Genomic DNA, 23,258 nt, shown 5'->3' on the forward strand with positions numbered 1-23,258 from the left:
CCGAGCGCAGCCGCGGACCTGATGGGGACCCGTTACCCGGATACTTTTTGCATCGTTTAAACCCCTGCAACCTTCATCGCCAGGGCGTTAAGAAAGTAAAAGAATGAATTCACAATTTAAATAAAAACCTTTCAAATGATTCACACTATATATTACAATACAATGTAGCAAAAAAGAACAGTAGTGAAGAGGGAGCGCGGGAGTGGATTGGTCGCGGCGTGGGTTAGGAGGGGGGTGGGGTGGGGTGGGTTTGGGGGCGCGGAACCGAGGCGCGGACGCGCGAGCGCGCCAGACGCGACCGAGTCCCGCGCGCCGCCCGTGTCCTCCTCGAACGCGCGGCGATGGCGCCGTAAAGGACGTCGTCCATCCGACAGACCCGAACCGAGCCGGCGATGGAGCAGAACGCAGACTGAGAGGCACGGAGGACCCACCGCTCGCTACGCGCACCTTTAAAAGGGATTTTTTAATTTTTTCGTGTGTGTGCGTCTTTGTTGTTGAGATTTGGGTTTTTTTCCCCCCCGCCGCTTAATTCTGTAACCATGTGCGGAAAGGGGATTTGCACGGGATGCTGGAGACTGCCGGTGCTGTCTGTCCTGATTCTGCACTTCATCCCGTTGTTTGCACATGGTAAGAAACCCCCCCCCCCCACACACACACACACAAACAACGGCGCATTTGGACAATAGTAACAGACACAGCCTCATTAGCCTTGTTCATTAACTGCCACTCGACACGTAATTACGCGTTTTACCTCCACGCCGCGATCTGCAAAAAAAAAAAAAATATATATATATATATATATAAAAAAGAACTGCAGGACACCTTGACCTGTCGGTCAGTGATAGCAGATAATCAGAACGAAAAGTCATTCTATAACTCGGTTTGTGACACATTCCCTCTGCGCGACGTGGTTCTATTGTGCGCGTCCCAGCGAAAGCGAGTGGAGGGTCATGCGGGGCGCGACGATGCTCAGGGGTGACGGGAAATAATAAAAAATAAAAATAATAAAACGAAACAGGGGTGTTAATCATCCCCGTTTCCGTTCTGTTCATTTATCGTGTTAAATTGGCATTTAAAAAAAAACGAAATGCGTAAAGGTCACTTCTGCGCACGGCGCTCCAGGCTCGGACCCACTGACCGTGAAACCGGCGGGAAATGATTCTGGTGTTGGTATTTGTGATTGCTTTTTGAGGAGGGGGTGTAAATAGATCCGATGGGCTGGATTCATGGGTGGGTCATCGACCGCTTTATGGAGAGGCGGCTGGGGGACAATTGCCATCTTGCATTCCTATGGTGTGCATAGCATCAGTCGCCAATGTCCACGGGGCTGGAGACACTAGAGGGGGGAAAATGATTATTTGACGCACGGTTAGTCGCGGTTAGTCGTTGCTGTTACGTGGCTGTTAACGTCAACTGGTCCACTATTGTCCACCGGATTCCAGACTCCATTTCTGCGCATCTCCGCCCAGCAACAGGACAGCGGTGCGTCTCACGGCGATTCTCATCACGTGAAAATGCACAAAATGCACAAATGTATAACTCATGTCATTATCACATGCAAAAAAAAATGGCTCCCCTATTAGAGACAAAAAAATCCTCGCGTGTCCATGATGAAAGGGAAGTGTCCTGTGCCATAATTCGCCATTTCCCTTTGTTTCCCTCGGAATAGACCGTTTCTTTGACAGTAGTAGTGGTGGAGTAGTGTGAAACAGCCATGAATGCGTGTTCCCATCCATCTTTGGTCCAGAATGCACGTTGTCACGGTAACCATCAGGATTTATGCCGCGATGACGAAACTGATTAATCAACACAGATTTATTTCCTCTGCTCTAAAATGATTTGCGTACGTCGACGGTCCATATGCATGGATTATGCAGCGTTGCCACCGTATGCCGTATAAATAATTTCTGATGGTCAGGAATAATGGAAGAGGATGTGGTGTGGGATTACAGATGCTTCCAGATTCGTAGACAGACCATCTTAGTCGTCCATAAAATTTGCCCTTATATGGTCTGCTGATTACAGCGCTCCCGTGGCAGAGACTATTTAACCCCTCCTCCATTTAATCCAAAAAGCATCTCTACCCAAATCCGCCATCCCATCCCAATTATCCCATAGCTGGATATCTGCTTGCAAGGTGGCAGGTGTTCCAGAGCTTCACCGTGGCTTCATTTCCTCAATGGGGCCCTTGTGGCAGCCAGTGTTTAAAAGGAGCTAATTTCTGAGCCGCTGTGAGTCCCAATCCCCTTTAGAGTAGCGCTGCAAATCTGATGGACATTCTGACCCAACGACCCTGAGAACCATGCTTGTTTGGCATGACCCGATTTTGAGCTGAGTGCGTGGCAATGTGTTTAAACGATATGCATGATAACTGTACAAAAAAAAAGATATCTTGTGTCATAAGTTACACTTATTTAATGTAAATGACAAAAAAATCCACAAACCAGCCAGCCGCGCCAGGTAGTGAATAATGCAGAAAAATCTTTTCTGCAGTGAATAATGCAGAAAAAAAGCACAAATTAGCACTAATCTATGTGAGAACCGCTTCTCAGAGAGCCAATAGCTCTTGTAAGTTACATCACTGAGACAGTTGGGCCACATCATAAGAGTGTTCATTCACCACAGCTTCACGTTCGAGGGGAAGAAAAAGCAGCGCGGGGAAAATGAACTAACCACATTACTTGCAATCGGATGAATTTGGCCTGAGTGATCTCCACTTCATTCAAAAGCCTGGAGTTGATCAAATCCCCAGAGCCACGATAGCCAATTGGTCAAACCATTTCAAACAATTAGAGGAAAGGCTGAAAGGTGGCCATTTTAAAATGGTTGGGTTGTGGTCTGGTCGTCCCAATTGGGCTGTGCGCAATAAATCAGTGAGAGGAAAGAATCATTCAAACTCCACATCCTGCCCGTAGTACGTCCAGAAAGCTGAATGAAGCAGATGTCAATGCACAGCAATAACTTGTATTTAAGTACATTGCCTGAGATAATGGCCTCGATGATTCGCACTGTCTGTGGTTTATTTTGAGCCTCTGATGTTCCCTTTTCTAGGTATAACGCTCCACCTGAGAACCAGGTGTCTGTGTAAGTGTGTGTTTTGCATGGAGTGTGTGTTTGTTCGATGCGGTTGTGCTCAGTTAACGTTGCTGCATCAACTCTCTGCACAGCGAGGGCAAGTCCGTTGCCATAGCAGCACATCCCTCCTCAGACCCGCCACCTGTTGAGTGGAGAAATGAAAGGATTTATGTGAAGGGAAAGAGGGGTGTGGTATGAAATCGATATGAAAGCCTTGTAATGAATCAGAGAAACCGTTTCCACTTATTGGTTATTAAATTAATAGGCCTAAAAAAAAAAAAAAAAATCTCTCGGACCCTCATGATGTGTAGTCTGGGAAATCTAGGAAAACGTAAGGGTTCGTTATTAATCAGCGAAGTGTCTTTGGCGCCCCAGTAGAGCAGTAGTTCTGGTTCAATTAGGGATTTATGAGGCCTTGCCAACTCTCACCACAGTCTTTAAAGATATGGATGGGATCTTCATTCTATTAATAATTGTGATAGGAAGTGGGATTTCTTCTCCTTTGCTGCCCTTGCCTCTATCTAACCCTCCTCCCCATCTTCCATCCTCTTCCCTTCCTCCTCAGCGGCAAGTTCTCGGCGTCCCTCCCCCACCGACTCGTTCTTCATTTCTCCCTCACTGACTCCTTCCTTCCTGACTCCAAACCCTCTGCAGTCCAGCTCAGATCCTCCTTGTTTCCCCAGGTGATAGATAATCTGTCTGGATCGATGGCCCTGGCGCTCGGTTTCCCTCCATGTTCTTCTCGCACCACAATCTCTGGGCTTGGTGGAGACGCGCTGCACAGAATTGTTGGCTGAGCAGCATTGTGTTGTGACCCATTAGACCAGTTAAAAATCCGTACGTTTCCACATCTTTCTGAGCTCTGCCCACCATCCAAGATGTACCTGAATAAGACTGCCGCCTCGTCTTCTCCAACGGCAAAAAAAAATAAAGCTTGGCATCTCACAACAGTCTACAAAAGCTCCGTTCTCCTCCACAGCCCAGACTGCTCGAGTTGTCAGCTCAGCGCTGCCATCGGCTGCCGTTCGGATCATAATTAAAAGGGGGAGCCGAACGTTACGCAACAAAGTTTGATTAGAAAGTGACACGAAGAGCATAAGGACCCAATTGTGCTGGTCCAGACCGCGGGTCCTGGGCCCTGCGGTTGTGATTTGTTCCTGGTCTTGCCAGGAGGATAATGAGATTTGGTGGCAATAGAGATTTGGATTCATGAAAGGACTCTTCCAAAGTGACCCGAATACAAGCATTAAACCTGCAATTCTGCCGGGCCGCACTCATTCCTGCACACCCCTAATCATAACTGGTTTAATACTTGCGGTGCCCTTCCATTTACATTTACATTTACGGCATTTATCAGACGCCCTTATCCAGAGCGACTTACAATCAGTATTTACAGGGACAGTCCCCCCCTGGAGACACTCAGGGTTAAGTGTCCTGCTCAGGGACACGATGGTAGTAAGTGGGATTTGATCCTGGGTCTTCTGGTTCATAGGCGAGTGTGTTATGCACTAGGCTACTACCACCCCTATACCACCCTTCCAGCGGTTCCTCGGCGCAGGTGTCCCTTTAATAATAAGCTTTCGAAATATTTCTTACGTACAATATTCACTAGTCGATGTTGAATAGTGAAAGGCCATTTAAGTGCCATGTAGTCAAATAGACCCTCCCGCTGCACAGCTTGGCTCACCATCTCTAGTTACGTCACCCTCTGTGTGGCTATGGTGTCCACTTTCATCTTTCAGGCTGAACGCGGCTTCTCAATTGGCACTTGAAAATATTTTTAAAAAGTGTGTCATTCACATGCCATGGCAGGCATCAGCTCTGCATTTATAAATCCCTGGAATTGTGATCCACAACGATGACCACAGTTACCACACTCGAGGCGTGGAAAATTCATGTCCTGAATTTCATTGAGAGATCAGTACATTAAACCCATACGCACTGTCATGTCCAGGGCTGTGGACATTGTTATGTTGATTAAGATATGCCCTGATATTCTTCTAATCATATAATCTAATCATGTAATCACATAACTAATTTGTCTTCAATTGCTATCTGTCCACACACTGATATACAATATCAATATTTCCCTTGTATTTTCTTTTACCACAGTTCAAACAGCAAGGCCACTCTCTTTCTTTTTACCTGAGCAATTCCAGAACTCCTGTTTCCTAACAACTGTACACTTTAATCAAAGTTCTTTTTTTTGGGTCAATATAAGAAGAGCTGCTTGTGGCACGGTATTCATGTATCGAATATACGAATATTCATATTCATATTCAGGTGAAACGTTTCAGCAAAGGATAATTCTGTGTTCTGTTTTTGAGGCAGATTGTCCGATGTCCTGCAGTGATGTCGAGCTGGAGGTCTCCAGGTCTCTAATCCAATTAATCTGTCAGGGAGACGTTAACATCAGAATGACTTTGTTAACACGCAGCGTTTCTCCAGAAAAGCTCCACCTTGGCTGGCTGTGAAGATTCTGGAAAGGCCGTTGGAAAACAAGGTGGAATGTACTCTGATTTGAAAGTTTTTAACAGGGGGACTCCAGAGTTACTCAAAATGTGCGGATGACTCATTCAGGGACCTCGTCCAAATTGTCCTGCTCAGTGTTTCCATTTAGGATTTCTCCACGGCCCCTGTTTCTATGATGAAGCAAACCGAATGAGAACGTCCTGAAAGCCGCTCCTCCATGACGCGGTATTAAACGACGCCCTAAAATCCGGCTTCACTCGTCATGCTCCAGATCACTTCTCCTCACGCAGTGCCGCCAAAACAAGGTCTCCAGCCTCGTTCAATGTTTTGCGCCGGTTCCCGCCGAGCGCCCGTTGTCGTCTTTTGATTGGTAGCTCGGAATGGCGAAGACACCAGGCGAGCGCAGAAATCGTGCTGCTTATTACCGCTCAAGCTTTCAGGTGAGCACTCGAGGGGGCTCTCCGAGTGCCAGCAGCGGGTGCCGAGTTCGTTGGTTAATGGCTGAGGGACAGTTGTCTGCTCCGCTGTGGTTCTATAGCTACACTGCGGATAATGTCTTTTTCGGCAGTAGAGTAACAGTGGCTGGGGGACGGATTAGCCGAGATTTGACCCTAATTTTAAAAGCCTGCTTTTTGAATGCGGGGCCTGAAATAAACACAGTTGTGTTCCTGTGTGCCGGAAAACTCGCTCATATGCCCTTCAGTGGTCACTAATCTGAAAAGGTGTCTGGTCTGGAATGACATACAACAAATATAATATAAAGACTTTTCATACAGCTCTAGGGCGTATACATTTTTTTTTAGGGATTTGATGCTTGATATTTGTACACATTTACATTTACAGCATTTACCAGACGCCCTTATCCAGAGGGACTTACAGTCCAGGGGGGGACTGTCCCTGTAACTACTGATTGTAAGTCGCTCTGGATAAGGGCGTCTGATAAATGCCGTAAATGTTAAGTGTCTTGCTCAGGGACACAATGGTAGTAAGTGGGATTTGAACCTGGGTCTTCTGGTTCATAGGCGAGTGGGTTACCCACTAGGCTACTACTCCCCTACTACACTGTTGTTAGGGATGTTTAGGAAAAAGGTCTGTCCCCTCTGGTGTGTCTCTCCTCTACAGATCACCGTGACTCCCTGTTGGGAACCCCTGTGCTCTTAGTCTCAAAGCCAAATCCTTAATCCAAGATCCTTGTCCACCCAAAGTACATTAGTAAAATTATTACACTTAATCCTGAGGATTGCTTTTTGGAATGTTGTTTATTTGGTTGCTTGTTCTTTATTCTCATGTTCTAATGGCCCCCGAGATCCCAAGTAATTTTATTAAAATAAACTGTTTCATTTTCACAGGGAATTTAATTGGAGAAAATGTCACTGATCCAGGGAGCCCTCTGAATGTGACCTCACTGCCTAATGAGAATGACGATGCAAAGATGGTTGAGGTCCTTGGCGTCACCGAACCTGACAGCCTATCAGCTGCACACAAGCCAAAAGTTGGAGAGGATGGTGGCAGTGGGATGCTGGGAGAAGACCTCCACCCGGTCACTGTACGACCCACTGAGAAGGCCAGAGGGCAGGAGATAAGTCCAGATTCAGCTGAGACTGACCACTTGCTTCCCCACGAACTTGCCAACACTCAGCAGGAAACCACAGAAGTAGACGAAGAAGAACTGAAGCAGACGGTGCACACCGACCCGCCCTGGCTGAACAACAAAGATGACCAGGAGAGCCAGGAGACCACTGTCTTTGATCTGGACCGACAGGACACCCCAATCACCACACCTTCCTCTGCTGTGCGACCCTCCAGCCCAGACGTCCTGACGGTTGACTTCTTTGACCCAGGCTCCCGCCGCCGAGATCTTGAACCCCCTTCCCCATCTGCCCATGAGCTCCAGGGACGTGACCCCACCTCCTATGACTACTTCACCCCCTACTATGACAGCGTCTTCCCCACCCCTGATGAGTACCTCTACAGCACTACCACTGACATGTACGATGACGAACTCACCACCACCCCGCCCTCCAAGCCCCCCAAGCCCCCCAAGGCTGCCAAGCCAGCCAAGCCCATCAAGCCCAGGATTCAGAGCTCCTTTAACCTTGATGACATGCTTCCCAGTGGAGCTGCTGAAGATGAGGATCCTCCTGCCCCTCCCGGCGTGGTGGATTCGTCCAATGGGTCGCAATGCCGCCAGGGCTATGAGCGCAGCAATGGAACCTGCAGGTCCATCTGTGACCGGGTGCCCAACTACTGCTTCAACGGAGGCCAGTGCTACCTTTTAGAGGGAACTGGAGTGTTTTGCCGGTAAGAGCAAAAATAGTCATGCAACCTCATTGTAGACACATACACTTGTATATATATATATATATATGCCATAACCTCCATATCAACAGTTTGTCAGGGTATCTGAGGGTTTCAAGATCATTTCAAATTGAGGTCTTGTGAATATTCTAATCCGGGCAAATCTGGATTTGACATGAATGGCTGTGAAACTCTGTAGGTTTGTCAGAGGATTAAGGGATTGAGTTAGCAGATGCGGTGATCTATAGATGAAATCTGGAATAGATTACTCCTACTTTTCTATATTGCTTGTCTTTTATTCATAAGACACAGAAGATAATTTTGTAACATGCAAAAAATGAGCTCATTTCCATCCTGTAATACACCAGGCACGTTTAAAGCACTTGGCCAGTTTGGATGTCAGCTTGCCAACATCTGCCCTGATTAACATGCAAATGTATTCTGTCTACCTAAACCCACTATGATAATGACTGAATGATTGCCTTGATTGTCAATGATGGCAGTAATGATTTTAATATAAATGATCAAACTTTTAGAGTCTGAGTAAATGGCTGCAATGTGAGACTGAGCATTTGAACTGGGTAAATGTAATAAAAACATTAATGCATATCTCACCACATTTACATGTAGCGTTAGGGACATTTGGCAATACGTTCTTGTGTAACATAGGACATAACAAAACATTTAATGGATTTCATGATGTCAAGTACACCCCTTCTCAGGTGTAGGAATCAATGGTTTTATTATTTTATCATCCTCAAAGAACCCAGATCATTATTAATGGAGGTGAGAATTGTTGTTTTTTTTACCTCGAGGCGGGACATTTTAATGACCATCAGCTTCACAGCTACCACAGCTGCACGGTCAGCCTCACTGACTCCAGGTGGCTCCTACTGTGCAGTGGTGGCCTAGCGGGTAAGGAAGCAGACCCGTAATCTGAAGGTTGCCGGTTCCGATCCCGAACCGCCAAGGTGCTGCTGAGCAAAGCACCGTCCCCACACACTGCTTCCCAGGTGTCTGTCATGGCTGCTCACCAAGGGTGATGGGTTAAATGCAGAGGACGCATTTCATTGTGCACCGTGTGCTGTGCTTGCTTGCAATCACTTCACCTTTCACCAAACCTGCTAAAAAAAAAAAACACTTGAACTGAACCTTATCCTTTTGTGCATAGTCGAAGTGGGATGTGAACGTTTCCCACACTCTGCAGTGACCACGTCCCTGCTTCAACGCACATTTAGGCTGGCCGGGTGTTTAATAGTCCCCAGTAGGACATGATGTCCCTGTTCGTGCCCAGCACTTATCACTGTGCCCAGTGGTTCAGTGTGCTCTAAAAGTGGGTCAGTGGAGCTATGGGCAGCTGTGTGTCCCATGGTTTTTTTGTAGCTGCCCACTCTAAACAGACGGACTCATTCAGTACAACAATTTGATTATAGTAAGTGCAACTTCTTGGATCTGGTGTCTTAATATAACCCCTTTCTTTTTCCGGAGCACCACCATGCGCTATGTCCATGAATTTTCTTTGAACCTCCTAGCTAAACACATCTGTAAGTATGCAACAGAAGGTTTGATTTTTTTTAGCCCAAAATGCTTTTACTAATGTTGCCCTATGCTTTTAATAATGGGTCAGGATGGTAAGTACAGAACTGTTTTAAAGAACTATTTGCACCAGCTCGGGAGATAAAACAGTGTCTGGTGATACTGAAAAACATGTGCCAGAAGGAAGTTCCCAAGAAAAATGGCCTCATTCTCCCTGCCAGATTCTGTTCATATGTGTGCATATGTGCATTTGTGGTAATGTTTGTGTCTTATGTACACTCAAATTTCAATCAAATATATATTATTGTGTGCTGAGTACGTGTTGTGTGTGGTTTGTAATCTGCAGAATTTAGTTTATCTGAGACGTTAGACAGTGTGCACATGTTGCAGGCTTCAGCAGCTTGTTGTAATTACGTGAAGGCAGAGCTAGTGGGACACACTGGCCACCCTCCTCTCAGTCTGGCAGCAAGCTGCTACAGATACATTTTTGACCTTGTGGCGCTCACTTGCAGCAAAATCTCCATATTGGAGATGCATGGTTTTTATTTAATACAATATTTGGAGATTTTAGCATAGACCATAGGAAATTGGGGTACAATTTAGCACCCAGTACATAAAAATATTAATCAATCTACGGCCTTTCATTTGACAACTGGGAGCTGGAGCATATCCCAGCAAATTTGGCTGCAGCCAGGGACAACCTCTGGGCTGGACTCCATCACATATCCAGAACCATTAATTAGCTGAGGTCAAAGACATGAACTGTGTCAGATCATAGTCTTAATATGTGACTCCAACTAATTTAATCCACCCATTTGTGCTAATGCAAAAATTTAAATGCAAGGCTGGACAGTGTGCCTTTGGAAAACAAGGTGTTTTTTTCACTCATTAGAGTTGATCAATGGGTTTGATATATGGGTGGAGTCAGTGGCCTGGTTAAATAGAACCATGTTGTGATAGACATGCCGATTAATTATAATGCTTAATCCAGCACTGATCCCCCTCCTCTGCAATCTGCTAGGTTGCCTCCAAACGGACCATCTAGGGGACTGCCTTTGCTTCAGTTTGGCAGTGGAGGGGGTCTGTGACGGGATATGTTAGGAGTGTCCAATCAACTAAATATCAAGGTGTTCTGTTGACATAATGTTTGTCATTACCCTACCCTATCCTAATTTTAATCTGTCTCTCTGAAATATTGCAAATTCCTGTAGTATTTCCATAGTCAGTCTCAGCGGAGAGAGTACGATTACTGAAGGGCAGGGAGGATTTGACTAGAAAATCCCCTTAGTATTGATTTTTTTAAAAATGCATTGGTGTAAATTATTGATTTGTTAGGAGGGAACGAGCTACTGAGAGAGACGGGCGAGGGGGACAGTGTTTGATAAAGACAGACAGGTTTTAAGATCTCATCACTCATTTTTAATGAATAGGCTGAAATGAATAGACAGATTGACTGCCAGAACATATCAAAGCTCTGCTGGCCCAGACCCGCTCCTGTGTCCCCCGAATCTGTCAGTCCTGTGATTTCGTTATTAAAGCCAACCTGCACCCCGACTACATTACTGACATGACATTACCAAAGACAGAAATAGTCCCTGAATGTGTAGACAGTGCCCCCTCCTCGGCTAGATGAACAGGGGGAGGAAGAAAGGAGCGGAGTGACAATGACACTGGGGAAGAAAAGCAGGATGAATAGCGAGGCAGAAGGGGCACTGGGACTGTTGTAAAAAGCCAGAGGTGTTTTACAGAGCCCACATTTCAGACAGGTTAAGGAAGCTTTTGAATGTAACCTCAGTGCCACTCATCAGTAGCCCTGTCACTTCTCCTTCCTGTGACTGAATGCCCGCCGTGGCCTCGTGCCAGACCTGGCCTGCTCCTGCCCCCTCCTCTCCAGCCCACAGTTGGCATGGGCACCAAAGCACAGGATACAGGATGCTGCGGTGAAAAGAAGCGAACTCGACGACCCCCCCTCCATCGCGACAGCCCCCCCGTCCTTCTCCCTGCGCTCGACCGACGCCGTGAATTGGAAAGACACGTCCCCTCCTCCTTTCACTATTTACACTCTCGGATGTGTGAGTGAGAGTGTGAGCGAGAGCAAGACCAAGTGAGCCAAACACCAGTGCTTTTCATTCCATACAATTACTAGTGTGTGTGAAGGCCTATAGACAATATGCAAAAATATGGTGTGTGTGTGTGTGTTTGAATGAAAGCCTGAGAGAACTGTTAAAAAAACACCCCGTGTCCCATTCATCCTACACATTTACATACCGTGGTGTGTGGCAGCAGTGCATTAGAAACACTGTTCTTTGTTCTGATCTCTCTCAGATTTTTTTCATTTCCTATTTTAGTCTCTTAGAGGGCAAAAGCCCACACACAGTCAATGTCAGTGTGTGTGTGTGTGTGTGTGTGTGTGTGTGTGTCAGAAAAAGCAAGAGAGAGAGAAACAGAGATAAATTGTGAAAGAGATGGAGAGAGTTAAAAAAATGTGTGTGTGTGTGTGTGTGTGTGTGTGTGCGTGTGTGTGTAGGTGCATCACATATCTGTTTATATGACATTCAGTTCGCTCTCTCCCTCATGTCCAGCTCTCATCCTGCGTTGGTGAAAATGACAGCGCAGCTGCACCCTGCCGCTCAGTCAGATGCTGTAAATCTCCACAGTGCCCACACAAAAACCCTCTTGTGTCTCAGTGTTTGTGAGTGTGTGTGTGTGTGTGTGTCTGTGTGTGAGTCTAGATATAGAGTTTACTTATCCTACAGAGCAAGAAATCCAAGTAGTAGCAGTATCCCAGTGAAGGGATTCTCTAATCTAATGTTCTTTTTTTTAACGGAATAAAACGATAAAACATTAAGTTCATTCAAATAAAATAAATAATAAAAAAGAAAATGCTTCATTTATTATTCATTATGATCAATACTAACACATATTCCACTAAATAATTTAGTTCATTAACAGGATACGGTTGCCTAGCAACATCAGCGAAAGTAGCATAAAAGCAGCTCTTGGTGCATTGATGTACATTGCAGTTGACAGAAGTCAAAGGTTTTTGTGATGTGATGGTGAATATGGCAAACGCCAGTCTTATTTTACAAGAAGTCACAAAGCCAAATGTCACTTTGCTTGGCTGGGAAAATGCACGCCCTGAACCAGTTCTTCTGTGCAGTGACACACCACAGCACAGCACCCAGTGCACACGGTGGAATGTGGTCTTTAAACCCATTCCCTGACGGAGCAGTGGGCAGCCATGACAGCAGTCCCCCCTGGACCCAATTCTGGACTCAAGTGCACATTGCAATTCAACAACAGCTTCAGAACCACCTGCTGGTGTGAGAGCTGTGAGAGCTAATGTCATGATGAAGCACGGACATTGACATTGCCTCCGGCCGTCTCCTTCACTTTTTCTCTTTTTAACCCACCACACAATTGTCTCCCCAAATGGAAGCTGACTGTTCCCAAAACGCCACCGTTGGCAGACCCCCTTCGTCCTTTAAACCTATTCGGCTGATGCCCCTGATTTTTGTTAATGCAGTGCTTGACTGCCTGCCACTAAACAGACCAAGGTGAGTGGATGAGACTTGTCTCCACCCATCTGTCTGCATAAATGAAGGCAGAAGGTGGCGTGCGGCGCGCATTTTAAGTTGCCCGTGGGTCACGGAGCCCGCTGATTCCATGAATAATTCAGTGGGACAAATGAGACAGTAGAGACTGCGCTGAGAAACACTTTGTGTTTTCTGGGAGGTCAGGAAGGATGAGAGGAAAGTATATCATTTGTGTGTATTGGGGGTATTTGTGGGTATTGGGTATTTTGTATATATATATATATATAATTTTTCAGAACGTAGATAAAATGTATGTTTATGTGGATAAAGCAACTCGCATTTTGTCTTGTAGTCAGATGGACAAATAAACACACAAAGAAGTCCAAGTGCACAGAATACATTCAAGATCTTGTGGTGGGTCCCGAAATATGCATTATAGCAACCTTCAGTCTTCAGAATGAATCATGATTAATTACAGTTAATTCATAGGAAACTGTGTCATTAATTATTTGCAAGTTTTCAATTGATTGACATCAGTACATAAATGCTAAGGTAGCATTCACTTAATTAGATATTATCAATAATTTAGATATTTTATGGAAACCCAGTCATGTGCTTTGGGTGCAAACAAGAGGGCTGTCACAGCCACCATCACTGTCATCTTTTGGGTCGTTGGAGCCCTTTTATGAAGAAATGCAGCCAGACCAGTTAACCTCCTCAGATGTCATGTTTTTATGCTCATGCCCTCTATCTCCTCTCCTTCTCTGACAGGTGTAACGTTCAGGACTATGTGTGGAACAAGGGGTCGCGGTGCGAGGCGGTGATCACGGAGTTCCAGGTGATGTGCATCGCCATCGGAGCCTCGGCCGTCATGCTCCTACTGCTCTTCATGATCATCGTCTGCTTCGCCAAGAAGCTGCACGTGCTCAAGACCGAGAACAACAAGCTGCGCAAGCGCAGGTGAGACCCCTGGCCAGCAGGGGGCAGTACAGCAAAGACGTGGAAGATCTGATAAAGAGTCGCGTTTTTAGGATGTGGGTTAAAAAAATTACGTGTGAGGCATAGATGGAGGAGAGTACGATCTGATAAAAGATATGTGGCTGAAAGGCTACGAAGAGGAGTGTGGGGAATGATGGACACTTGTAAGATGAGATGGGAAGTGAGTACAAAGGGGGAAAAAAGGGTTGAAAAAATATAGAAAAGCATCAACACGTGGAATTATGAGACTCACTGTTCACTTCCTTTTTACTCCCGTGTTGGTTTGTGATGGAAGAAAACATCTGTGTGAGCGAGGACACGTCCAACAACAGAGCCGATCGCGGCGGTGACGCTGCAGAAAAGTGGAACAGTGGGTGGACGGTGCCCTAATGCCCGCCATACGCGGCCAGCAGCCCTGCACTGTGCCGGCGCTCCAGCGCCAGCTGAAAGTAGGGCAGTGAGCTGGGGAAAGGAAAGGGTGGGAGGGGTGACCTACATACAGCTGTGAGCCTTGGAAGGATTTAAACAGCAGACTGCCTGGCGAAAAACAGTGGAAGATGATGCTGTCAAAAGACGGGGAGTGGAGGAGGAATATGGGAGAGAAGGATAGAGGGAGAGGGTCGCCATGGACAGCATCCATAATGGCCGCGTGAAAAGGCCGATTGTGAGTGGAGAGAGGAGAGCAGTGCGAGCCTCGTGAATACATCTGACGCCCACCTCTCCATCTGCTGCAGATAATTGCAGTCGGCTGTGTGGTGCGCACCATCGTTGAGCCAAGATCACTGCCTCTCTGCTAGGGGAGACGTTGCAGCGAGGGACGTTGGGAATGGGCGGGGTGAACAAAGATGGAGGGGAAGCAGAACCTACCCAGTGCCCTGGAGAAATGAAAAACGTTCATCTTCCCGGTGAAAATGGATGCACACACATTATAATCTCACAAGTAGGCGAGAAATAGGTCCCGTAATCCTGTGTGACTTAAAAGTCGTAACCGCGTGGTCCCACTGGGGATGTTAAAAATTTAATGAGTGGTTTTTATCCGCAGTCATCTAGCGTAGTTCTTTTCTGTTACCACATGCTGGGACACTTAAATCCGCTGAATTTGGACGTGCACAGCCAGGCCTCCAAAGACATGGCTAATTGGCAGCTCCTCGCCTCATCTTCGATAGAGCGGCTTTCATTAGTCAATCATGCTGATCGTTATATATATATATATATATATATATATATATATACACACACACACACACACACACACACACACACACACACACACACACCTCTGTGCAGAGACTAAGAAGAAGATGGAGCAGGAGAGCTGATGAATGGTGGGAAAGTGGATGAGAGGTTTCGGATGTTGGGATTTGAGGACATGGTGCTGTGAGGGTGGGGGTGATGAGATGGGAAATACTGACTCAAGTAAAAAATAACTAAGTTAATATATATTATGCAATTTAATTAATGTTCAGGAACAAAAAGAACAGATCCTATTTTTTATTTGAAGTTGGATTTGCACACAACATTAAAACCTTCACTTAAAGCAAATCCTTTAAGTGAAGTGAAAGTGATTGTCACTTGTGATACACAGCAGCACAGCACACAGTGCACACAGTGAAATTTGTCCTCTGCATTTAACCATCACCCTGAGTGAGCAGTGGACAGCCATTACAGGCGCCCGGGGAGCAGCGTGTGGGGACGGTGCTTTGCTCAGTGGCATCTCAGTGGAACCTTGGCGGATCGGGATTCGAACCGGCAACCTTCTGATTACGGGGCCACTTCCTTAACCACTAGGCCCCCACTGCCCCTAAGTTTAAGTTATGAGATGGGACCATCATGAATTTTTCCCACTGATGCTTCCCACAGATCTGGGAAATTTGGAGACCAAGTCAATTTCTTATGCCAGTCGGTTCTAAAGCAGACTCAGAACCACTGTTCTTTCACACTTATGTTTATGCCATGTATCAGAGCGGCTTACAATCAGTAATAACAGGGACAGTTTTGCTCAGGGACACTGTGTTAGAAAGTGGGATTTGAACCTGTGACTTTGTGGCCTTCTGGTTCATGGGTGAGTGTCTCACCCACTAGGCTACTACTGAGAGGCCTTCCTAGCAGATGTCTAGACTCTTCTACGCTGTTGCATCACTGATTGCTGCTGGTGTGTGAAGCTACATGTCCTGCCTCCAGTTTGGTCCTAGATTTGCACTAATGCTTCTCTTTCTTGCCTTTTCTCCCCTCCCTCCCTTCCCCATCCCCAAATCCATCCTTTCTAACATTTTGATCTTCTCTCTATCTGCACGCTGTCCTTTTCTCTCCTCCATTTTCATTCTGTCCTCATGTCTCTCTCTCGCGCTCTGTTTCCCTTCACAATTCCTCTTCCTTCGCTCATCTTTTTCTGCACCTTCTCCCCCTCCCCAACGTCCCCTACCCCTCCTTTGCAGCAGTAAGTACCGTCCTTCCTCGGAGCAGCACAATGATAATTTCTCGTTGTCCACCATCGCTGAGGGCTCCCACCCAAATGTAAGGAAACTGTGCGACACCCCTCCTAACCTTCCTCATGCCCGTGCTTTGGCTTACTATGATAACATTATCTGTCAGGTAACGTGTTTCTTGTCTCTCTTTCCCTCCTTTCCCATCCTCTCTGCATGGGCCTGAGTGTAACCTTTTGGGGTGGGGGGGCTAAAAAAAAAAAAAAAGGAGGGTGGTGTGCTCTCCCTGTCGAGCGGGTCTGCTCTCTGACAAGCCCACGGTTACCGCAGCAACTGCTGTTGCCATAGCAACTGGATTCCTGTAAGAGAACCTGGCCACCTCCGCTCAGTTCGTGGAGCTAGCGGCACAGTTTAGCTGCTCAATGCATCACCGATGTGAATCACCTTCAGCCACCACTGTCCACCCCGTTCATCCTCTGCTCCGTCCTGGAGACTAGTGGCCACTGTACTGATAATACACATCAGAAGAGCCAACAAACATTCACAGTATTCTATATCATTTGCTATATTTTCAGTAGGTGTCTTGTTTCCGAAGTGTCTGGTGGCCAGTCTGAAACAGGGAGAGCCCCCCCGACCTTCAACCCCCCGCCCCTGCCCTCCCTGCACCCATTCTCACCTCTGCATGCTCTGTCTCTCACATGTTCACCCCAGTGGCCATGTGAGTTGCTGCTGCTGCTGCTGTTTCTGCTGCTCCCACCGCTTGAATCACTTAATATTTATATGTTTGTATGTCGTTTCACTCGTTTATCCTGGTTCTGGGTGTGGGTGGCTGGGTGGGTGGGGCAGAGCCTCACAGGTGAGTGGGACCTAAAGAGCAGGATAAACATCTGCGATGCAACGCTCCACAGCTGCCTGTTGGCGGCGTGAGAGGGGCCTGTCACATCTAACATGGCCGCAGCATGGGTAGAAATAGAGCTAACATGGCTGTAGTTCTCTGTGTGGGATAACCATAGTACAACATCAGGTCTTTCTAAAAAAAAAAAAAACGATCTCATCCTTCCAACCCAGCGCCACTGGAGAAAATAACTCTTTATGGACTGTGTATGAGCTGAATGACTAAAACACCAACGAATGCAGTCATATGGGCCATCAGTTGATTAATATCAGATATAATATCGCCATCATCACTCAACAGCGTCTATAAACACAAGTAAACCCAGAAAAGTAAAGAAGAACTGCTGACTGTTTCTGTGTGGGCCAGTCATACAGCGCGTCTAACTACTATCACTGACACCCCCCACCCCCCAGGAATTTTTTTTTTTTATGGGGGAACACATTTTTATATATGTCCAATCAAGGGGGTCTCATTCCTGTCCCTCTTTATCTTTCTTTGTCCGCACCCTTCTGTCTATCTGCCCATCAGTCTTGCTTTCAGACTCTTTTATCTGGCTGTATGGGATTCTTTGTTATCTCTGAGGTATATAATCCTCTCCCCTGCCCCCACCCCTCAGAAAACCATGAGCAGATACACCTGGGAGTGTAAGACCAAAGAGGAGCCCGACTGCGAGGTAAGATCAATACCACCAGACTGCCCCGCCCTCCGCAGAAACTGTCCTCTCTCATTGTACTGTTGACCTGTCAATCATCTTCTCTCCGGACTTCTCCACGTGCCCCAGTCACAGTGATGTGGAAGAGTGGTCCATATAAAAATGTATACTCTTCACTTGAAGCAACTGCTGCCATTATCTCAATATTATAAAACGCTGATAATAAATATTAGGTCATAATTGATCTGACTTTAACCAAATATATATTAATTATATTTTGATTGCATTTAAAAAAAAAAAAAGAGTAAAAAGGCACTTAAGGAGCTTGCTACATTACTCTAACCGTCAGCTCTGAGAGATGTTTCTCTTGGAATAAATGAAGACCGTTACATGTTCCACTAAGTAGGCATTGTATATCCATCCTGACTGAAATTTCCTTCAAGTGTGTGCAGAGTAGAGTGACCTTTAAGCATTGGTAGAACAAGGCTATTGATTCTCATCTCAGCCCACGGGAGATCCCGATGCTGAAAGGAAAACACTCCTGTAAATTAAATGCATGCAGCGAAATGAGAGAAATCTCTTTAGACAGCAAAAGAGAATAAAAAACACAGACTGTCAGGATTTTTATTACCATCAACCAAGTGCTGCTGCTGCACGATCAATATCTGTCTGAGTAAAAGTGCTGAGTCTGGGCCATGGGCCAAAAGCACACACATGTGTGGATACACACACAACACTGTTGTTAACCGTTGCAATATATGTACATTGACACCTGCTTTATGCATGGTTATGTGGTGATACGTGATGTTTAAAACACACACGCGCACACACACAGACACACACACACACACACACACACACACACACACACACACACACATATCATATAAAATTAATACGCAGCCTTAAAATCAACCAAGAACAAAAGGTTTTAAATGACTGGCATCCCTGATCACCCCATTGATATTATATGGACCACACTTCTGATTGCATATCAGGAATGATAAACCAGACAAGAATCATTATTGACCTGTCCTGTCCCTTCTTTTCAGTCCTGGTTTGTGGGCAGTGCTGTAACGGTGCTGTGACGCTCCGAGCCATTCTGTGCTGTGTTACACCAACAAGTAGTGAATCCCTCTCCGTATAGAACTGTGTGATTGTGTCTTCTCTGTCTTCTTCGTGTCCTTCCTCTATTTTATCTGCATAAAAAAAATAAATAAATAGATAATAATAAATTAATAAAGAGTGAGCGACTGCTGTTAGCTGCATTTGTGAAATGTCTCACAATCTCAAAACCTAGAATGGTTCCTTTTGATTAAAAAATGAGTGTTCAAGTAACTGCCCTCCTGCTCATTACTGTTAGAGTCTGAAAAAAAAGATGTACGTTACGTTAGATATTCAGATTACGGTCTTTTTGGAAACCTCCAGACTTTTTATCACAGTTGAGGGGAGGTTTTTTTACATTATTTTGCAACCTGTGATCATGTAAAAACAAATTCATTAGTAATGATTTATACATTTATGACATTTATCTAGAGTGACATAATCAGTAGGGACATGGACAGTTTCCCTGAAGTCAGGGTTAAGAGCCTTTCTCTGGGACACAATGCTAACAAGTGGAGTTTGAATCCGTGACTCTTCTGGTCTAGTGGTCTTCTGGTTCATGTTACCCTCTGGGCTACTATCACCCTACTGTTCTCCAAAATATTGGATGGGTGGAGTCAAAAGGAAGGAAATTCACATTGAAGACCAATAATGGTAATTAAGGGGAAGGATACAAAGATCATCACAACTTCATATCATCAACTTGCCCTTATATCTGTGCCATTTGAAAGTAAAAAGATCCCCAAAATCCCCCAAATGAAACCCTCTCCTCTCCCAAATGGCCTGAAAACAAAAACAAGCACGTTTTCCAGTTTCATGTCGACGGAAGAAAAGAAGCCCCCTATCCCGTAACCTTGGAGGTTGCTTATCCTCACGTCCTGCCCGAAGTTACAATCTAAAGCCAGCAGCCAACGGGTAAATCTTCTCACATTAACTTCTGGGTGCTGAAAATGTGACACACTGACACACTTGTGCCTTAGCCCAGTTTGACTACACTTGCTAGGTCTGGCAACACTGTGTGCAAATCTGTAAATCTGTGTGAATGTGTGTGTGTGTGTGTGTGTGTGTGTGAATGAATCTTCTCACACAATGTGATGATAGGCACTGGTGGGACGCTGTCGCCTGCGTGGATAATGTGTGGGCATGACGCACTGTACGACTGCCATATTCTTCTCTCTAAACTAGGCCTGCACTGAAGCGAGCTACTGGATGAAATAAGCACTTTCTAAAACCTCACTTAACATTTCCAGAAAAAATTAAGGGTTTAAGGGTTATTGATCACTGCCCCGATCGGGGTTTGTTTGATGGTTATTCCACAGAGAGTGCGTGGGGTTTTGTTGCCTTTTGCAGTAGTTGCTATGTAAGGACCTGAGGAGACGGGGACAGAAGAGATGCAGAGGACTGTATGAGGGGCTGTGGGGGGGCTGCATGCTGCATGCTCATTGGGTTTTGAGGGGGAAATGCCTGTATATGTGTCTGGAATATCATGCAGCTCTCTGACATCCTTCTGTAAACCCTGCCACAGTGTGACAAAGTTTTTACATGCAATTTATTTTACATACAAAATGGGCAAATGTGCTTCTTTTGTATAATCTTTCCTTTAAAAAGTCTCATGCAACCGGAAAAAAACAGGTAGTGTTTGTGTGTTTGTATGGGTGTAAACGTGTGCTCTTTTATTGGCTCTGTAATATGGGACATGGGATAGCGTGGAGTTAATTTGTCTTAAAAATAATGTTATATCATTTTTTTGGGGAGACACGGCTGTATTTTAATAGCACGGGCCTATTGTTCATCAAGAACGTGTTCAGACTTTCCAGAAATAAATATACACAGCTATGAAAAGACTGGCTGTCAGGCTTATTAACGCTGGCTGGAAAAGGACTCATAACTGCAAAATTCTTCTGCCGCAGATCCGGCCCATATATAATACTCTCTCTAGGCCCTGATGCAGCAGAAATTATGGCCCAGATATGAGACGTCAACACTAAACACAGATGTGGGCCAGAATCTACTTTACAAGTCAGGGTCGGCTCTGGCCTGAAGCCTTTGTGCCAATTTTCATTTGACATTAGCCAGAAAAAGTCTTAATAAAAAAAAAAACTGGCCCATAAAAGGAATGTCATATCACATTATCCAGTATTTAGGCAATGCCGGACAAAATATATATCTGCTCTACCTGCTGGAATCAGTATCAGAAAATATTATTGATCCCGAAGGAAATTGCTTATGCTACAAATGCACAGAGAGACAGACATACATTTATGAGTATAAATAAAATAAGCACTAAAAATAAATGGCTCAAGCAGCATTGCACATTGTTACCTATTTACCTATTATTTACCTATTATTTAGCAGTTGAACAGCAGATGAAGAATCATATTGCACAACCCCATGTTCTTGCCCAACTTACAGGTGGTGAGTGTGAGGTAGAGAGAGTGGGCCACTTTTTGTGTGAGTGAGTGGCAGAGGGGTGAGTTTAAAAGTCTGATAGCTGTGTGAAGGAAGGATTTTGGAGTGGGTCCACATGTACTTGCTGTGTGTGGAGGAACACACAGTTCATTTAATTGAATATCTGATCATTCAAAATGTGTTTTATTTAGTGCCATTAAGATACAGCCGAAGGTGATAAAATAGTTGGAATTACACCAACTAAATAAAACCAGCATTGTAAATCGATGCTGGGATGAAGACTCGAAAAAGTGATTCGGATGAGGGATCTAACAAAGAGGTGTTGTCATTCAGGATGATCCTAATGCCCAGAACAAGCTGGAGGACCCCGTGAAGGCTCCCCCTTCCAAGGAAGACGAGTCGCTGAACATCCAGAACTCACTCACCCCCAAGCACGAGAACCACAAGGGCCTCGGCGAGGAGAATTCCTCTGAGGTAAACTCGCTGCAGAACAACATGATGTAGAACCGCATCGAGCACTCCGCTCTACTGCCACCATCTTCACCGTCACCCAGAGAGAGAAAAAGAAAAACAGCCAGACGCTGGCAGATGCCACTTCAGCCACTGTCACGACACCGCCACACCACGACCCAGACTCTGGAACGAGTTCACTCTCCTGCCCCCTGACCCCCACTCAGACTCCGCCTCGCAGCCCCGCCCATTGTCACAGTCTTTTTTTCCCCCCCTCTCTCCTGTAGACCCACCCCTAACCCAGCCCTCACAAACCTACACACTCATACAAACACACACACCTTCCCCTGCCTTATTGAATAATGGCATGCGTTGGTGTATTTTGTAAAAAGAATAAAAAAAATATACATATATGGGGTTTAAAATAAATCATTGTCATAAATGAGATAAAAGAAAAAAAAAGCTACTGAAAGGGTTTTGATGTTCGTCTGACTAATTCAGTGAGTATGTATAAATATATTGAGAAAAAAAATGCTTGGATTGATATAAAGGAAAATACACAATGTGTCTTCGTTTTCATTGATGTGATTTCTAATCCTTTGATGTACTTGTTTTATTTTGTACTTTTTTGGGAAATCAGTACAAACAGAAAAACCAGACAGTTGTTCAAATAAACCTTTTTAACATGAAAGTCCTTGTCCCAGTGTTTTCCTGGTCAAAATGTCTCACCCTCCCCACTGCTGCTGCCCTCTTCCTTCGGCACTAAGGGCTGGGCTCTCAGCCGGATCAAGTTTAAAACGGCAGAGTTCAGCCCACAACTGCTCTGTAATCCAGGTCTGGGACACTTGGCCCTTTGGGTTTTCTTGCTCTTGACTGTTTTTACGACTGTGCATGGCTCCTTTTCACACCTGCCTCTCACCCTGAGCTGCACGTGCTACCATCAGACACCACGACAGGAGGTGTGGCCCTCGCGCGTCGGTCACACTGGCGCCCTGAGCGGGGCGGAGGGTCCCCGCACGCTGACAAACTCGGGAGAGATGAGCCATAGCAACGTTGCTCTCCTCGGGCTCGTTTCCTCGCTCGCGCCTCCACGCGCTTCTCTGTGCCCGCATGCTTTTACCTGACTCTCACGCACAAGTTCCTGAGTCCCAACACAACACTGAAACCCCCACAAACACACACACACACACACTCACTGCTGTTACACTATAAACGTGCCCCATAGGACAGAATCTGTATGTGTTTTGTAACGTTTTCTATAATCCTTTCCATGAGTTCTCTTGTCCCTTGATTGAGTGAAATGTCAGTGGTTGTAAAGATTTTTATTGACTATTTAAGAAATTAAAATGACTGTTGTAAAGTAATTGCATCATTGTGATTTATCAATCTTAGTTGCGGGAATGAACACACTGCAATGTATTTGCACATTC

At 45.5% G+C, this 23,258-nt stretch overlaps 1 protein-coding gene across 8 annotated transcripts; it reads left to right on the forward strand.

Moving 5' to 3' along the window:
* The first annotated feature begins 263 nt into the window (after positions 1 to 263).
* Positions 264 to 23,192, forward strand: cspg5a (chondroitin sulfate proteoglycan 5a). 8 transcript variants are annotated; one of them, XM_028980165.1, is made up of 7 exons: positions 264 to 627; positions 6,897 to 7,848; positions 13,689 to 13,877; positions 16,331 to 16,409; positions 17,830 to 17,886; positions 19,782 to 19,884; positions 21,712 to 21,844. In XM_028980165.1, the coding sequence occupies exons 1-6, from the start codon at positions 540 to 542 to the stop codon at positions 19,866 to 19,868; spliced, it is 1,452 nt and encodes a 483-aa protein (XP_028835998.1). In that variant the 5' UTR covers positions 264 to 539; the 3' UTR covers positions 19,869 to 19,884; positions 21,712 to 21,844. The 8 variants fall into 8 exon arrangements, with proteins under 8 accessions (XP_028835998.1, XP_028835995.1, XP_028835991.1 ...); XM_028980162.1 differs by lacking the exon at positions 19,782 to 19,884 and having other exon boundaries at positions 265 to 627; positions 16,334 to 16,409; positions 21,712 to 23,192; XM_028980160.1 differs by lacking the exon at positions 19,782 to 19,884 and having other exon boundaries at positions 266 to 627; positions 21,712 to 23,192.
* The last annotated feature ends 66 nt before the right edge of the window (positions 23,193 to 23,258 follow it).

The sequence above is a fragment of the Denticeps clupeoides genome, chromosome 5 (assembly GCF_900700375.1).
Source record: "Denticeps clupeoides chromosome 5, fDenClu1.1, whole genome shotgun sequence".
Lineage (NCBI taxonomy): Eukaryota > Metazoa > Chordata > Actinopteri > Clupeiformes > Denticipitidae > Denticeps > Denticeps clupeoides.